Source organism: Pristiophorus japonicus, chromosome 15 (assembly GCF_044704955.1).
Source record: "Pristiophorus japonicus isolate sPriJap1 chromosome 15, sPriJap1.hap1, whole genome shotgun sequence".
NCBI classification, from domain to species: Eukaryota; Metazoa; Chordata; class Chondrichthyes; family Pristiophoridae; genus Pristiophorus; species Pristiophorus japonicus.
The window spans coordinates 151,351,057-151,370,108 of record NC_091991.1 but is presented as its reverse complement, the minus strand read 5'-3'; the positions used below and the strand labels follow the sequence as shown (position 1 = coordinate 151,370,108).

The following is a 19,052-nucleotide window of genomic DNA, read 5'->3' as shown; positions in this document are numbered from 1 at the left end:
CTTCTGGCGCCAGGAAAACACACTTGGAGTGTTTCAGCCCGAGTCCCACTCTGTCTAGGCGACTTAGAACCTCTTCCAGGTTGTGTAGACGTTCGATGGTGTCACGACCAGTGATCAGGACGTCGTCTTGAAACACAATGGTGCGTGGAACAGATTTCAGCAAACTCTCCATGTTTTTCTGGAAAATGGCTGCAGCCGAGCGAATCCCGAAAAGAGCACCTGTGGTATATAAACAGCCCTTTGTGTGTGTCGGTGCAAGTCAGTCTTTTCGAAGATTCAGCCAGCTCCTGTGTCATGTAGGCGGAGGTTAGGTCCAACTTGGTGAACGGTTGTCTCCCCTTTCCCCCCCCCCCCCCCCCCCGCTAACGATGCGAACAGGTCATCCGCCTTGACTGCGGGTACTGGTCCTGAAGTGAGACTTGGTTAATCATTATCTTGTAGTCTCCGCAGATTCTGATTGTGCCATCGCTTTTCAACACCGGAACAATTGGACTGGCCCACTCCCCACTCATTGAACTCGACTGGCGATATGGTTCCTTTGTGTTGGAGTCTATCCAGTTCGATCTCGACTTTCTCCCTCTTCATGTACAGAACCGCCCGAGCCTTGTGATGGACGGGCCGTGCATCGGGGCCTCGATGGATCTGTACCTTGGCGCCTGTGTAGTTGCCGATGCCTGGTTCGAATAGCAAAGGAAACTTGCTCAGCACTTGAGCACACGAGTCGTCATCCACTGAAGATAGTGCTTTGATGTCGTTCTAATTCCATCTAATCTTTTCTAGCCAGCTTTGGCCGAACAGCGTTGGGCCATTGCCTGGAACAATCCACAATGATAGGTCATGCACAGCTCCATCATATGATATCTTCACTGTTGCACTTCCAATGACTAGTATGAGCTCTTTGGTGTAGGTTCGCAGCTTTGCATTAATCGGGCTCAGTTTGGGCCTTTGTGCTTTATTAACCCACAGTATCTCTAAAGCCTTCTGGCTCATTATTGACTGACTCACACCCGTGTACAACTCCATGGAACTCCATTTAATTTGACTTTCAGCATTATAGGAGGGCTGTTGATGATGAAGGTATGTACCCCATACACTTCTTCCTCGGGTTGAGTTGCCTGTGCTGTGTGATCTGCGCCGGATCGATCATCCTCTGCCACGTGGTGTGTCGCAGCACGTTTGCACATTCGCTGGAGGTGCCCCATCGTTGCGCAGCCTTTGCACACGTAGTGCTTGAATCGACATTGATGGGCCCGATGATTACCCCCGCAGCACCAACACAGTGCTAATGGATTCACATTCACCCCCGATGGCGGACTCTGAGTCATCACAGGTCTTGCAGCTGCAGATGTATAGGCCCTGTCATATGCAGTTTGGCCTGCTAGTGAGGTCATTTTATGCACAGTACTTGCTGGTGAGCTTCGATGTTGAGGAGATATCTGTTTAGTGTTACCGTCCATGGCCATGCATGCCTGGGTGATCGCGGTGGCCCTGCTCGGGTCTAGGGTTTTGGCAGCCAGCAGCTTTTGAAGAATGGCCTTGTGGCTGATGCCCAGCATGAAAAAGTCCCGCAGCATTTGCTCCAACACAGTTCCAAAATCGCAAGGTCCCGCGAGGCCGACGACATAATCCGCCACGTCCTGGCCCCCGGAGCGATGGTGCGTGTAAAAAAGATATCTGGCCATGAGGATACTCCTCTTTGGCTTGAGGTGGTCCCGAACCAGCGTGCACAACTCTGTATATTCCTTCTCCGTTGGTTTTGTCGGTGCGAGCAGATTCTTGATGAGTCCGTATATTTTAGGCCCACAGACGGTGAGGAGAACCGCCCTGTGCTTGGCCGCGTTAGTGTTTCCTTCCAGCTCGTTGGTCACTAAGTACTGGTCGAGACGCTCGACGAAGGCTTCCCAATCATCACCCTCTACGAATCTCTCTAATATTCCAACGGCAGCCATGGTTGCGTGAAGGTTCGTATTCTGTTACTCGTCGCCAATTGTTGTGTATAGAAGAACTCCATGAGGCTGAGTACTGTGAGCTAAACTTAGTGTGACCTCAGTCATCTTTATTACAACTCCAGAGTGCCTAAACAACATGGCACCTTTTATACTGGCCCTGCACGTGTGTGCAGGTGATCATTAGGACTCCAACAGTTGCGCCCTCTGGTGACAAGTATTATATAGTTACATACATAACAAGGGTGATTTAATTGAAATCTTTAAAAGATTCGATAAGGTAGATGCAGAGAAATTATTTCCTGTGGTGTTGGAATCCAAAAATGGGGACATCTTAAAATTAGAGCTAGGTCATTTAGAAATGAAATAGAGAAGCACTTTTTCAACACAAAGGGTAGTGGAAATCTGGAATATTCTCCCCTAAAAGACTGTGGACGCTGGGACAATTGGAGCTTTCAAGACTTGATAGATTTTCGCTGGATAAGGGTATCAAGGGATACGGAGCAAAGGCGGGTAAATAGAGCTTTGGTACAGATCAGCCATAGTCTCATTGAATGGTGGAGCAGGCTCGAGGGGCTGAATGGGCCTGCACCTGTTCTGAAAGGTGGGAGGGAAAATATTTTTCTCAAACTTATTTTTAAACAATATGAAAGTTCCCCAGTTGATCAAAGGTTAAACAGACAATAATGAGAGATTAGAGGAAAAAATCGACTTTTGAGCCAACCTTTTGGTAGATAAAAATTTGGAGACAATTGTTTGAGATAAATCGTACATTCAGCACGTTAATATATCATTTTCAAAGTAGAGATTTATTGCACATGAGCATCACCAAATACAAGATACAGAGCACGACTGGCTACTGTGCCAAACCCTGAAATAAATCCATAGGTTCGCGAGATAAAATAGGCCAAAAAATAATTTTAGCAGCTGTACACAGTGACATTTTTTAATTTTATTAAAAAAAACATTTACATTACTCCTGTAGCTTTTAATAAGATCGGAGGGTACCACAACCTGGAAAGTGTATACCTAAATGCAGTTCCAACAAAGATTATTCCTAATACAACGTGCCACCTCCCCAGAGCTGATGCCATGCATCTATTCAGAGATCCAGTGACAGGAGATCTTCCATGGACCGGCATGACTTTTGGATTGACCATACTGGCGACATGGTATTGGTGCACAGATCAGGTAATGTAAACATACTTCACCTCACATTCATTTTCCCTTTATATATAGTGCCAAAAGCAGCAGCATTCTAAATAATCCGCTCTGTCCCGAACTCCACAGCTTAATTATTTAGTCCGAAGGTCAATGCTCAGATAGGTCACTTGCTCAATGCTTTCTGGGTGGACTCTATACATTGTGCAACTCTGTTAGCTGGCATCTTCACTTTTAAGTTCTTGTATATTGCTAGTTTGGAGAGTGAGAGTCCCAAAGGAGTAGTTGTGCTACTTGAAGACATATTTGGATCTGAGGAGATCCCTCCTTGAGGGGCACAGTTACTGTCTGGTTTGGACTCTGCTATGCCCAGCCCTGCTGCCGAATTCATGTTGCCAAATCCCTTCTGTTCATGGAATTTCGCCACTGACAAGCATGGCATGATCTTTGGGTAATTTTTCTGCAACGTCCTGGAGCACGGGACGCCCATGGGTTTGAACATTAGTCTTCTACTTTTGTTCATATCGGGGTTCCTTGAAACACCGTGGAGGGGTTGAAAACTCCGAATGTTTGTAGTTGATTCAAATGTGTTTGCTGCTGAATTTGGGGGAAATGCGTATCTGTTTCTCTGTAACAAAGAAGAAGCATTTGAATACATTAGTCGGAAAATTTGGAAGGTAAAGTCGCTGGGACTACTTTTTATCTGGCTTATGTGCTGCTGTACTGGTGGTTTGATCTGTGTATTTGGACTTGTTTTCTCAAGTACGCCTATTCTGCAAACAAACGTGGTAGATAAAGGGAGCAGCAAATTGCAGTGTTAATCATACGTATAGATTCCTTTTCATTTTAACTTTTATTTCTGTCAATCAAAATGTGCCAGATCATCATCTCTTCTGAAAATAAATAAAACCATTCCACCATTCTATGAATGAAGTTTTGGTGTTAAGTTTTGTTTTATAACTATACATATACAAAGGTCTTTCCATTCCCTCTCATACACATCGGGCATCCAGCATCCGGCTTTGCCCTTTTGTTCATGTACCTTCCCTTGGTGCCAACATTGGTGACACAGCCATCCACCACTCTGTGGAACTCCCTCCTTAAACCCTTCTGCCTGCCCATCTTTTAGAAACCTTCTCAGCACCCATCTTTTCTACCAACCTTTCGGTCACCTCTGCTCAGTCTCCCACAATAGCTCAGTGTCCATTTCTTTATCTATTTTCTGTATTGAAGACACTATATAAATGCTAGTTCTTTTTGTCGTGTTTTCTTTCCTTCTATCTAACAGAGTATACCTGAGTATACTTTTGTGTAGTTCCAGAGAGTTATTACTCATGCCAACATAGTAACATTAGGCCATTTAATACTCCGCCATTCAATTAGATCATGGCTGATCTGCACTTCAACTCTATTTTCCTACCTTTGCTGCATGTCCCTTGATACCCTTGCCTAACAAAAGTCTATCAATCGTAGTTTTGAAAGCTCCAATTGTCCCAGCACCCACAGCCTTTTGGGCTACATTTATCTTTTATGTTAGTAAAGAAGGCATTACTTATTTGATTTAATAACTTATTGAGAGTGAACTCTAACCACATTGCTTTTCCAATTATGGCATCTTATAGTTACAAAAATGTTATTGCCCAAATGTTGTTGCTGTCCTTTCTTCATATGAATGTTTTCATTGAAGAGATGTATATTGGAGAAATGGATATTGAGAAAATCACAAGTTAGATTCTGTGGAGCAGTCACGTGACAACTGGGCAGCAAGTTAAGATTTCTAATAAAATTCAGGATGTTATACATTCATTATCAAAGAAATAAGGTCAGGACTCATCATGTGCAGTTGAGGCCCAATCATGTTGCTGCCAAGAAGGATTTTTAATGGCGAGTTTGAAACCAAGGAAACCATCTGTTTTTCTAAAGAACATGAATTAATTTTTATAGATCTGCTAATGATCATATGGAATGTTGCCGCAATTTTTGTGTATGTTGAAACTGGAACCCTAAGTAGATTAGAGCCTTTTCACAAATTAATTGGCTCTCTCTGTCATTAATTTCATAATTAAACAGGCCAGACCATTTATTCTAGCCCACAATATAAAAGGGGCTAGAATAAATCACCTTGTAACACGTGGAGCAAATGATTCAAAAATAATTTGATCTTAATGGAAAGTTACTTCAGGGAAAAATATTTATTCTTAAGTATCATAAAAGCATCGAATAATACAGCACAGGAGGAGGCCATTTGGCCCATCGTGTCCTGTCCTACCAATTAGTCCCACTCCCCCTGCTCCTTCCCCATCGCCCTGCACATTTTTCCTTTTCAAAGTAGAGATCCAATTCCCTTTTGAAAGTTACTATTGAATCTACTTCCACCATCCTTTCAATCAGTCATAACTTGCCGAGTAAAAATATTTCTCCTCATCTTCCCCCTTGGCTTTTTTGCCAATTACCTTAAATCTGTGTCCTCTCGATCCTGACCCTCCTGGTGTGGAAACAGTTTCTCCCCATCTACTCTATCAAAACCCCTCATAATTTTGATCATCAAAATATAAGTAGAATTTTCTGAAAGCAGACCAGTTGATAGAAGGTGTGCAGGGCATGTACTCTTGAACCATCTGCTTGGAGGGGGTGCAGCACAGATTCACTAGAATGATACCGGGGCTAAAAGGTTGCATAGAAGAGGCTTGTATTCCCTTGAGTATGGAAGTTTAAGGGAATATCTAATTGAGGTGTTTAAAATGATTAAAGGAGTTGATGGGGTCGATAGAAATAAACTATTTCCTCTGGTGGGGGAGTCCAGAACAAGGGGGCCCAACATTAAAATTAGAGCTAGCTCATTCATGGGTGATGTAAGGAAGAACCTCTTCACACAGAGGGTAGTAAAGAGAAAAAGGTTAGTAAAGACAAACGTAGGTCCCCTGCAGTCAGAATCAGGGGAAGTCATAACGGGGAACAAAGAAATGGCGGACCAATTGAACAAGTACTTTGGTTCGGTATTCACGAAGGAGGACACGAACAACCTTCCGGTTATAAAAGGGGTCGGGGGGTCTAGTAAGGAGGAGGAACTGAGGGAAATCCTTATTAGCCGGGAAATTGTGTTGGGGAAATTGATGGGATTGAAGGCCGATAAATCCCCAGGGCCTGATGGACTGCATCCCAGAGTACTTAAGGAGGTGGCCTTGGAAATAGTGGATGCGTTGACAGTCATTTTCCAACATTCCATTGACTCTGGATCAGTTCCTATGGAGTGGAGGGTAGCCAATGTAACCCCACTTTTTAAAAAAGGAGGGAGAGAGAAAACAGGGAATTATAGACCGGTCAGCCTGACATCGGTAGTGGGTAAAATGATGGAATCAATTATTAAGGATGTCATAGCAGTGCATTTGGAAAGAGGTGACATGATAGGTCCAAGTCAGCATGGATTTGTGAAAGGGAAATCATGCTTGACAAATCTTCTGGAATTTTTTGAGGATGTTTCCAGTAGAGTGGATAAGGGAGAACCAGTTGATGTGGTATATTTGGACTTTCAGAAGGCGTTCGACAAGGTCCCACACAAGAGATTGATGTGCAAAGTTAGAGCACATGGGATTGGGGGTAGTGTACTGACATGGATTGAGAACTGGTTGTCAGACAGGAAGCAAAGAGTAGGAGTAAATGGGTACTTTTCAGAATGGCAGGCAGTGACTAGTGGGGTACCGCAGGGTTCTGTGCTGGGGCCCCAGCTGTTTACACTGTACATTAATGATTTAGATGAGGGGATTGAGTGTAGTATCTCCAAGTTTGCGGATGACACTAAGTTGGGTGGCAGTGTGAGCTGCGAGGAGGATGCTGTGAGGCTGCAGAGCGACTTGGATAGGTTAGGTGAGTGGGCAAATGCATGGCAGATGAAGTATAATGTGGATAAATGTGAGGTTATCCACTTTGGTGGTAAAAACAGAGAGACAGACTATTATCTGAATGGTGACAGATTAGGAAAAGGGGAGGTGCAAAGAGACCTGGGTGTCATGGTACATCAGTCATTGAAGGTTGGCATGCAGGTGCAGCAGGCGGTTAAGAAAGCAAATGGCATGTTGGCCTTCATAGCAAGGGGATTTGAGTACAGGGGCAGGGAGGTGTTGCTACAGTTGTACAGGGCATTGGTGAGGCCACACCTGGAGTATTGTGTACAGTTTTGGTCTCCTAACCTGAGGAAGGACATTCTTGCTATTGAGGGAGTGCAGCGAAGGTTCACCAGACTGATTCCCGGGATGGCGGGACTGACCTATCAAGAAAGACTGGATCAACTGGGCTTGTATTCACTGGAGTTCAGAAGAATGAGAGGGGACCTCATAGAAACATATAAAATTCTGACGGGGTTAGACAGGTTAGATGCAGGAAGAATGTTCCCAATGTTGGGGAAGTCCAGAACCAGGGGTCACAGTCTAAGGATAAGGGGTAAGCCATTTAGGACCGAGATGCGGAGGAACTTCTTCACCCAGAGAGTGGTGAACCTGTGGAATTCTCTACCACAGAAAGTTGTTGAGGCCAATTCACTAAATATATTCAAAAAGGAGTTAGATGAGGTCCTTACTGCTAGGGGGATCAAGGGGTATGGCGAGAAAGCAGGAATGGGGTACTGAAGTTGAATGTTCAGCCATGAACTCATTGAATGGCGGTGCAGGCTAGAAGGGCCGAATGGCCTACTCCTGCACCTATTTTCTATGTTTCTATGTTTCTATGTTTCTATGTTTCTAGTGGAAATCTGGAATTCTCTCCCCCAAAAAGCTGTGGAGGCTTGGGGAGTGGGGGGGTCAATTGACAATTTAAAAACTGAGATTGATAGATTTTTGTTAGGTAAGGGTTACGGAAACAAGACAGATAAATGGAGTTCAGAAACAGCTGACCCATGATCTAATTGAATGGCGGAACAGGCTCAAGGGGCTGTTCCTATGTTCCTCGCTGTAAATTAATCGATAGAACATACTTTTGATTTCTCAGGTTATTGTGCAACGGTCGCTATCTGCGAAGAATCTGAGCCACGCAAAGGGTGGCTCTATACTGGCGAGTTATCTCAAAATGCTGCCCATGATTTTCATTATAATGCCTGGAATGATCAGCCGTGCCCTCTATCCAGGTAATGAAGTCCTAGCTATAATCTTTTGTGAGATTTGTTTGCTTGAACCTTTTCCATATGAAGATATAATTATGGCTTCATAATTTTTGCATTTGTGTATAGATAGAAATTACATTTCATCTCAAGTCACATTTTATTGAAGAGCAAACTTAATCACTCTTAAAAGCCTCAAAACCATTGAACTTTAATATATGATTGCTTAACCAATTGCATTATGTATCAGAAAGGGTGCAGAGGAGGATCACTAGATTAATTCCCAGTTTGAACCAACTTAGTTATCAAGATATGCTCAAAGAGCTGGGACTCGACACTTTAGAGAAGCGTAGACCCAACAGTGATTTGATCGAGGTTTATAAGATGATGAGGGGAATAAATTATGTGTGTGTAGACAGCTTGTTTCAACTAAATAGGTTAGGGAGGACCAGGGGTCACAGTTTTAAGTTGTATAAAGCCGGATCGAGGTTGGATGTCAGGTGGTTGATCTTTTCCCAGAGAATAGTGAACCTCTGGAACAGACTGCCATCTCGTGCAGTGGATGACGATTCACTGAATTCCTTCAAGCGAGAGCTAGAGTTATTTCTGGCTGGGATAGGGATTACCTCAGATAAAAGTTAGCCACTGCATAACATTAATCAGGGCCAGAATGATCTCCTAGACTAGCTTCAATCACCTAAGGGGCTCGCAGAGAAATTGTCCAGATTTGTCTTCCCAAATTGGACTGGGGTTTTTTTTTTACTTGTGATATCCTGGGAGAGGTGAAACCCAAGTTCGGGTGGGAGTGTATGTATTGTGATGCACAAAGCATTGCAGTTATGTGGGACAGGCTAGTTGGACCAGACGGTCTCTTCCTGTCTGTCAATGATTGTAAGATATACACAGTACAATGTGATCTGTCACAGATTTACATAGATTGCTATAACCCGTGAATCTGGTGATGTCAGCCATATATCGATACGTCTGCCTGCAACGTTTTCAATCTTAGTCACTCTACGCAAAGAGTCATAAATGCCACCTTTACACTATTTTTACGGTGGTTACATCTGTAAGGTATTCATTAATATCTTGCCCCAGTTAACTGGAATATTTCATTAAAGTCATAGGGCCGGATCTTTGAGAAGTTTGCGACCGGATTTTTGCCGGGATTTGACCCTCCGCGGTGAAAACCCGGTCGCAAAGCCTGGGCGGGATCCTCGGCTTGTTGTTTGTGGTGGCGATGGGACGTACCGCCAGGAAGAGGTGCGCCGACATGCAACGCCATGGATTGCGTTACCGTCGGACTTTCTCCTGACCCATATGCCATGCCCAGAATACCGACAGGTTGGTGCAGCCCTGCCAGCAGCGGTAAGTATGAAAACCTGCAAAAAAGTTAAGTTAAAGATTTTATTTTTAAATTTTTTTTCAGCGATTCAATAGATAAGTGTCATGTAAATGTTCTTTCCCCTCCCAAGGCGCCTCTTGCAGCGTTCCCGGGCCCGGACTGAATTTAGTGAAACTCGCATTTTTGCGCTGCAAATCCTCGTGTAACGGTCGCTCCCCCCACCCCTTACTGATGCACATACGTAAAGGGCGAAAGTTCGGCCTAAAAACAGTAGCACAGCAAAAATGGTAAGTTTCCCGTGTCGCTACTGTTTTCAGCGAAAGAAACAAAAAGCCAAATATCCAGCCCATAGATTGTAAACATGTTTGCATGAGTCTGTGTCAAATTTTGTTTTATAACACTCCTGTGTAGCGCCTTGGGTCTTTTTACTACCTTAAAGGCACTATATAAATGCAAGGTGTTATTAATAATTAGATGAACTGTTAATTAATTGCTTTGTTCCATAGAGGTTTCTTTTCATATTAACACAATAGTTGCCGTGAATATTTGTTTTGCAATGCAGGTAAGGATCTATAAAGGAGCAATGAGGGTGAAAACAATTAGCACCACATTAGGGAATTAGTTTGGGTCTGTCTTTTAAAAAAAAAAATTCTGCAAGCCATGAATGTTAATGCTCAAAAATCAGCTTAATATTTTCAACTTTGTAACTTGATAAAATTTACCGTGGGCTAAAGATTAGAGCAGCCTCCTGACTGCCACGGTGATGATTATACAGCTGCAGTTGGAGCGTTCTGTTGTCATTTCATTTTTTAGGAACATATGTTGCCTTTGATTTGGAATAATTGACACTTACGAAAAAATAACCAAAGGAATTGGCATTCTATTTTAGCTTACTCTTCCTAAAATCAGAATAACCATGAAAAGTCATCTTAAGTATTTTGATGACATGCCCAATTAAAGGCGTGACATTTTCAATTCCATAAATAAAGCTTACATTTGGACGTTAGATGAAAGAATTGAGGAATCTTTCTATTTTCGTCTACCACCAAATAGTGATTGAACAGGATTTGTTGGTTACAGATGTTCCGAAGATAAAGGTATAGTGATAATGCACCACCCTTTAAAAGGATAACAGCTTTAAAATGATACAGCGACAGTTGGCACTAACATTACTGACCAGTTTTTAGGCAGGGCTGCAGTAATACAGAACTGTATTTTCTAATTGAAGCCATACTATCAACCAAAAACCCATTGAGCATCCAGTGGATCTGGTATTTATACAGTGGCAGCATTACTTATGTGTATTTTGATCACTTAGCTCATTAAATAAATATTACGTTCGAAGTTGACATAGATAAATCATTTATGTTTGTTCAGCACCGCCCAGGAAATGTTTTCATTTTGCATAAGCCAGCTGTTGGAGTTTGAGTTAGACAACAGGTGGTTTGTGGTCATTATGTCAGATGGCAACAAGTACCTTGTGTTTCCACTGAGTAACTTAAATGAGGAACTATAGTGAACACACAAACATATACGGCTGAATTTTCCGATCCTTTGCGCTCTGGAGATTTGACTGGAGCGGTGTGAAAGGCCGCGTTCAGGTTCATTTTTACGCCGGGTGAGCAACACCTCTCGTTGCAACACTGGCCACTTGCCCGATCCATCTGCCCAGAAGTACGTCCGCAATGACCGCCTGGGAAATCAGTGCGGTCCAGCCATGCTGATGGCGGCGAGGAAGTTAAAGTACTACGAATATTTGGGGAGCAGGCGGGGAAGTGGAGCTGAGTCCATGATCAGATCAGCCATGATCTTATTAAATGGCGGAGCAGGCTTGAGGGGCCGTATGGCCTACTCTTGCTCCTATTTCTTATGTTCCTATGTAAGTATGAGTGTTTGTTTAGTCTTTTCAGCGATTTGTGCCGTGCGTGGGCAATGTTTTGGGAATATTTTTGTGTTTTTTTTTTAAAAAGGTTTATTTCTCCCTCCCCCTCGGAGCATACACGGCCCAACAGTTTAGTTCAGCAGTTTCTCATTTCTACACCACGAAAAGTGTACAACGCCTCCCTTCATGTTGCGCCCCCTGACGCAGGGCCCAGATGCCGAAACTTCCTTACCAAAGCGCAAACTATTCCCGGCTGGTGGCTTTCCCGTCCCGCCTCAGTTTTTGCCCCAAAAACAGCAAAGCCTAAAATCCAGCCCAAAGCGTACACGCAACTAGAAAAGGCATCTTGGTTCTCCAAGCCCGCTTTATATTTTGTCATCTAGCTGCATAACTTATTCCCCTCTATAATGTTTAAGGATAGTATGAAAAAGAGGGGATACAGAACAGAAATAAAACTGATATTGTGCCAACAGAATTTAAACAGGGTTCCATCTCCAGCTTATTCCTTCCTCAAAACTGGAGCTCCTATATGTCCCTCAGTCTTTCCTTTCTCCTATAATCTACAAGCTTTTAAAACCCCAATCTGGTTATCACATAATCATTAATTTATCTCACCTTCTCTCCAACACTTTGAGCTTGTACTATGGACCTTAGAGTCCCTTCATCTGAATTTCTTAGTAAAAAGAAATGCGCCTACATTAAGTATAGTATTAGGTAGTCACTTGTGTCGAGGATGACCTACTTCCACACCAAAAAAGGATGAGTTCACAGGTGTTTCAATGAGGAACCTGACATTCCAGGTCCCGAACTACATGTTGAAGGGTGGAAGATGCCTGTTCGTGAATTCTTTTAACGTGAAGTGGCCGTTGCACACCAGCCACCAGACGGGCTTGACAGAGCAAGGTCTCGGTCCAGTGGCAAGGGTTAACCAAGACGACTGGAGACCCAAGCTCTGCTGCAAGGACCTAGTACGCACACATACTCCTACTGTCCTTGGAATTCATACAACCTAACGTTGTATTCACAGATGAGGAAAAATATTTCTTATCAAATAAGCAATTCAGTTCTCCGATAAGCTACAGAAAAACTTGAGACGAAAATCCATGCCACAAACAAAAAGGAACTGATTTCTCGAAGCCCTGGTTAGACCACATCTGGTACACTATACAGTTCTGGGCACTGCACCTTAGGATATATTGGCCTTGGAAGGAATGCAGTGTAGATTCACTGGAATGTTACCAGAACTCCAACTGATAGTTTATGAGGAGAGATTACATAAACTAGTTTTGTATTCCCTGGAACATAGAGGGATAGGGGGTGATTTGATTGAGGTTTTTAGGATTTTGATAGGAATTGATAGGGTAGAGAAAAACCTTTCCCACTGGTGGAAGAGTATAGGACCAGGGGACGTAACCTTAAAATCAGAGCCAGACCATTCAGGAGAGAAGTTAGGAAACACTTCTTCACGCAAGGGTGGTAGAAATGTAGAACTTCCACAAAAAGCAGTAGATGCTAGCTCAATTAATCATTTCAAATCCAACTTCGATAGATTTTTGCGAGACAAGGGTATAAAAGGATATGGCACCAAGGCAAATGGATGGAGTTAATATACAGATCAAATAAAAATTGAGAAGCACCACCTTTAGTGGCTTACTGACTGCACCAAGCCAATTGTTGTTGGGTAATCAAATGCAGCAGCCAGTTTTGCACACAGCAAGTCCCCCAAACAGCAATCGAGATGAATGTCCAGTTAATCTGTTTTTTGGTTGATGCATGAATATAGGTTCGGATACCAGGACAACTCCCTGATCTTTTGCAAATAGTACCACAGGATCTTTTACATCCACCTAAACAGGCAGAATTTTGGCTGAATGGTTATCTGAAAGACTGCACCTCCGACAATGCAGCACACCCTCAGTACTTAACTGAAGTGTCAAACTAAATTATGTGCTCAAGTGATTGGTAAGTAGTTTTTCTTTTTCTTTTCTTTATCAGTAAGTAACATTTAGCATTGTTGTTGCCAAATTAAGTTTATCTAGTGGTTAAGTCATGGCAGGAGAGCTCGGACACGTGTTATGCTCCTCCTGTACTATGTGGGAAGTCAGGAACGCTTCCGGTGTCCCTGACGACTACGTGTGCGGGAAGTGTGTCCGGCTGCAGCTCCTGATGGACCGCATTGCGGCACTGGAGCTGCGGGTGGATTCACTCTGGAGCATGCACGATGCTGAGAATGACGTGAATAGCACGTTTAGTGAGTTGGTCTTACCGCAGGTAAAGGGTACACAGCCAGATAGGGAATGGGTGACCAACAGGAAGAGCAGTGCAAGGAAGGTCATCCCCCTGCAAAACAGATGCACCGATTTGGGTACTGTTGAGGTGAATGTCGAGGAACCAATCAGGGGAGTGCAGCAGCAGCCAAGTTCATGGCACTGTGGGTGGCTCTGCTGCACAGGAGGGCAGGAAAAAGAGTGGGAGAGCTATAGAGATAGGGGATTCAATTGTAAGGGGAATCGATAGATGTTTCTGTGGCCACAATCGAGACTCCAGGATGGTATGTTGCCTCCCTGGTGCAACGGTCAAGGATGTCTCGGAGCGGGTGCAGGGCATTCTGAAAAGGGAGGGGGAACAGCCAGTTGTCGTGATGCATATAGGTACCAACGATATAGGTAAAAAATGTGATGAGGTCCTACAAGATGAATTTAGGGAGCTAGGAGCTAAATTAACAAGTAGGACCTCAAAAGTAGTAATCTCAGGATTGCTACCAGTGCCACGTGCTAGTCAGAGTATGGATCGCAGGATAGCTCAGATGAATACGTGGCTTCAGGAGTGGTGCAGAAGAGAGGGATTCAAATTCCTGGGACATTGGAACCAGTTCTGGGGGAGGTGGGACCAGTACAAATCGGACGATCTGCACCTGGGCAGGATCGGAACCAATGTCCTAGGGGGAGTGTTTGCTAGTGCTGTTGGGGAGGAGTTAAACTAATATGGCAGGGGGATGGGAACCTATGCAGGGAGACAGAGGGAAGTAGAATGGGGGCAGAAGCAAAAGATAGAAAGAAGAAAAGTAAAAGTGGAGGGCAGAGAAACCTAAGGCAAAAAACAAAAAGGGCCACATTACAGTAAAATTCTAAAGGGGCAAAGTGTGTTAGAAAGACTAGCCTGAAGGCTCTGTGCCTCAATGTGAGGAGTACTCGGAATAAGGTGGACTAATTAACCGCAGATAGCAGTTAACGGGTATGATGTAATTGGCATCACAGAGACATGGCTCCAGGGTGACCAAGGCTGGGAACTCAACATCCAAGGGTTTTCAACATTTAGGAAGGATAGACAGAAAGGAAAAGGAGGCGGGGTGGCATTGCCGGTTAAAGAAGAAATCAATGCAACGGTAAGAAAGGACATTAGCTTGGATGATATGGGTGGTATGGGTGGAGCTACAGAATACCAAGGGGCAGAAAACGCTAGTGGGAGTTGTGTACAGACCACCAAACAGTAGTAGTAAGGTTGGGGACAGCATCAAACAAGAAATTAGGGATGCATGCAATAAGGGTACAGCAGTTATCATGGGTGAATTTAATCTACATATTGATTGGGCTAACCAAATTGGTAGCAATGCGGTGCAGAAGGATTTCCTGCTGTGTATTAGGGATGGTTTTCTAGACCAATATGTCGAGGAACCAATCAGGGAGCTGGCTATCCTAGACTGTGTGATGTGTAATGAGAAAGGACTAATTAGCAATCTTGTTGTGCGAGACCCCTTGGGGAAGAGTGACCATAACATGATAGAATTCTTTATTAGGATGGAGAGTGACACAGTTAATTCAGAAACTAGGGTCCTGAACTTAAGGAAAGGTAACTTCGATGGTTTGAGGCATGAATTGGCTAGAATAGACTGGCAAATGATTCTTAAAGGGTTGACGGTGGATAGGCAATGGCAAACATTTAAAGATCACATGGATGGACTTCAGAAATTGTACATCGCTGTCTGGAATAAAAATAAAACTGGGAAGGTAGCTCAACTGTGGCTAACAAGGGAAATTAAGGATAGTGTTAAATCCAAGGAATGGGCATATAAATTGGCCAGAAAAAGCAGCAAACCTGAGGACTGGGAGGAATTTAGAATTCAGCAGAGGAGGACAAAGGGTTTAATTAAGAAGGGGAAAATAGAGTACGAGAAGAAGCTTGCCGGGAACATAAAAACTGACTGCAAAAGCTTCTATAGATATGTGAAGAGAAAAAGATTAGTGAAGACAAACGTAGGTCCCCTGCAGTCAGATTCAGGTGAATTTATAATAGGGAGCAAAGAAATGGCAGATGAATTGAACAAATACTTTGGTTCTGTCTTCAAGAAGGAAGACACAAATAACCTTCTGGAAGTACTAGGGGACTGAGAGTCTAGTGAGGAGGAGGAACTGAAGGATATCCTTATTAGGCGAGAAATTGTGTTCGGGAAATTGATGGGATTGAAGACCGATAAATCCCCGGGGCCTGATTGTCTGCATCCCAGACTACTTAAGAAAGTGGCCCTAGAAATAGTGGTTGCATTGCTGATCATTTTCCAACAGTTTATCGACTCTGGATCAGTTCCTATGGACTGGAGGGTAACTAATGTCACACCACTTTTTAAAAAAGGGAGAGAGAAAGCGGGTAATTATAGACCGGTTAGCCTGACATCAGTGGTGCGGAAAATGTTGCATCAATTATTATGGATGAAATAGCAGCCCATTTGGAAAGCAATGGCAGGATCGGTCCAAGTCAGCATGGATTTATGAAGGAGAAATCATGCTTGACTAATCTTCTGGAATTTTTTGAGGATGTAACTGGTAGAGTGGACAAGGGAGAACCAGTGGATGTGGTGTATTTAGACTTTCAAAAGGCTTTTGACAAGGTCCCACACAAGAGATTGGTGTGCAAAATGAAAGCACATGGTATTGGGGGTAATATACTGACGTGGAAAAAGAACTGGTCGGCAGACAGGAAGCAGAGAGTCGGGATAAACGGGTCCTTTTCAGAATGGCAGGCAGTGACTAGTGGAGTGCCGCAGGGCTCAGTGCTAGGACCCCAGCACTTTATAATATACATCAATGATTTGGATGAAGGAATTGAGTGTAATATCTCCCAAGTTTGCAGATGGCACTAAACTGAGTGGCGGTGTGAGCTGTGAGGGGCATGTTACGAGGCTGCAGGGTGACCTGGACAGGTTAGGTGAGTGGGCAAATGCATGGCAGATGCAGTATAATGTGGATAAATGTGAGGTTATCCACTTTGGGGGCAAAAACGCGAAGACAGAATATTATCTGAATGGTGGCAGATTAGGAAAAGGGAAGGTGCAACGAGACCTGGGTGTCATGGTTCATCAGTCATTGAAAGTTGGCATACAGGTACAGCAGGCGGTGAAGAAGGCAAATGGTATGCTGGCTTTCATAGCTAGGGCATTTGAGTATAGGAGCAGAGAGGTCTTACTGCAGTTGTACAGGGCCTTGGTGAGGCCTCACCTGGAATATTGTATTCAGTTTTCGTCTCCTAATCTAAGGAAGGACGTTCTTGCTATTGAGGGAGTGCAGCGAAGGTTCACTAGACTGATTCCCGGGATGGCTGGACTGACATACGAGGAGAGACTGGATCAACTGGGCCTTTATACATTGGAGTTTAGAAGGATGAGAGGGGATCTCATAGAAACATGCAAGATTCTGACGGGACGGGACAGGTTAGATGCGGGTAGATTGTTCCCGATGTTGGGGAAATCCAGAACCAGGGGACAAAGACTTAGGATAAGGGGTAGGCCATTTAGGACTGAGATGAGGAGAAACATCTTCACTCAGAGAATTGTTAACCTGTGGAATTCCCTGCCGCAGAGAGTTGTTGATGCCAGTTCATTGGATATATTCAAGAGGGAGTTAGATATGGCCCTTACGGCTAAGGGGATCAAGGCGCATGGAGAGAAAGCAGGAAAGGGATACAGAGGGAATGATCAGCCATGATCTTATTGAATGGTGATGCAGGCTCGAAGGGCCGAATGGCCTACTCCTGCATCTATTTTCTACGTTTCTATGTAAGGCCTTGAGTGGGGCCTGAATCTACAGTCTTCTGACTTAAAGGCAAGAGCGCTACCAACTGAGCTAAGTTGACACATCATACTAGTCATCAGAGTGATGGTTTATTAGTTTTAACTTTATCTGCTGACTTCTTTACCTCATCAATTTATAAGAATTATTCAACTACAGGTTTAAAATAATGATTTCACACCATTCGCTCAGTCTCGCTATTCTATCCATTACTTTTTTATTCGTGATGTTCCTACGTGGAAAAATCATTCAACAAATAGGTATTTTAATCAAAAAAGAGAGAGGACTGAAGAAGCTGGAATTATATTTTATTTGTTTTAGTGTTGGTTAGTGTTTACAGTAAAAAAAATTCAAGTACCCTGTACAATATAGGTATGATCACATGACGGCTTTGCAAGGAAGAAAACCCATTTTCATCTTGTCCTGCCAGAATACTAACCCCACATCTTCCCATTCCACCCATTTCACAACAGAGCCCAGTGTCTTGAACTCAACCACTTTTCCTGACCCCTTGTTTCATCTGTTAATCTCCTTCTGTGTAATGAAGTATCTCCTCCTCTCACATGTTCTAAATTTTCTCTTCTCAACCATGGATTGGTGCCGCCTTGTCAAAGTATTGCTGCAGGGTTACTTCCTCTAACTCGTTAAGTATCTCGTATGCCTTGATGATGTCCCCTACTGCGACCTTTCTTTTTCAGCCTAAAGAGCCCTCAAGTTATTCCTTGTAATTTTTTTTTTTTTTGGAGTTTTTTCTCCCTCAACTATTTGAGACATGACTATTTAAAAATTTCCAAGTGAACGATATTGTAGGTGCTCGCACATGAGCATAATGGAGAAACACCTGGGAAATGTCAAATGCGTTGATGTTCAGCACAGAAAAATGTACTTAGGAATTTGGTCTTGCTACTGGAATCTTTGCTAGCAAAAGGATACAGTCTGGAGGCAATCTAAATTGAACTGGCCTGGCTTTATATATACATTCTGTTTTGTTGATGCATTCAAATATTTAATTCCAAGTGGATAAAGACAGTGCAAAGGGAATAGGTGCTGAAACAATAGACTCCTCTCCTAACCAAGAAATTAAACCATTCTGACAGCAAACTTGCACATCAGATTCTAGTCCAAGTTTGAAGTTTCCAAATCAATGCCATATTGTCCATCACTGCACAACGTCCAGTTATTGCACTGAAGAAACTATCATTTTCTGTTGAGTTGGGATGGGGGGGTGAGGGAATTGAGAACCAGCTGGTTCATTCACCTATATTTATTACAGAAGCACATTAAATTGATTTTAGTGCTTATTTTTGCCGTTGCAACCATGGGTCTATGACATATTCTGATTCCTCCCCAAGTAGACAGTTCCTTGGAAAGGGTTAATACTCTCTGCTATGCCTCTTTGCTATATTTGATCAGCCATGATCTTATTGAATGGTGGTGCAGGCTCGAAGGGCCGAATGGCCTACTCCACCTATTTTCTATGTTTCTATGCGCCCAGCATACAGGATTCCTGATTTTACTCTCCTTTAAAGTCAATATTGGGCGGGGAGTAAAACCGGCGTTCCACCCG

The 19,052-nt window shown here is 43.4% G+C and overlaps 2 protein-coding genes across 2 annotated transcripts in view; one reads left to right on the top strand and one right to left on the bottom strand.

The window, feature by feature from the left end:
* Positions 1–19,052, top strand: part of LOC139281135 (sodium/mannose cotransporter SLC5A10-like) — a 178,695-nt gene that overhangs the window by 61,326 nt on the left and 98,317 nt on the right. The window contains exons 7-8 of the mRNA XM_070901109.1: positions 2,932–3,137; positions 8,088–8,223. Of these exons, the coding sequence (XP_070757210.1) occupies positions 2,932–3,137; positions 8,088–8,223 (342 nt within the window). The remainder of the gene's footprint in view (positions 1–2,931; positions 3,138–8,087; positions 8,224–19,052) is intronic.
* The window catches only part of LOC139281134 (protein FAM83F-like), a 43,422-nt gene continuing 27,126 nt past the window's right edge, over positions 2,757–19,052 (bottom strand). The window contains exon 5 of the mRNA XM_070901108.1: positions 2,757–3,735. Within this exon, the coding sequence (XP_070757209.1) occupies positions 3,274–3,735 (462 nt within the window). The 3' untranslated portion in view covers positions 2,757–3,273. The remainder of the gene's footprint in view (positions 3,736–19,052) is intronic.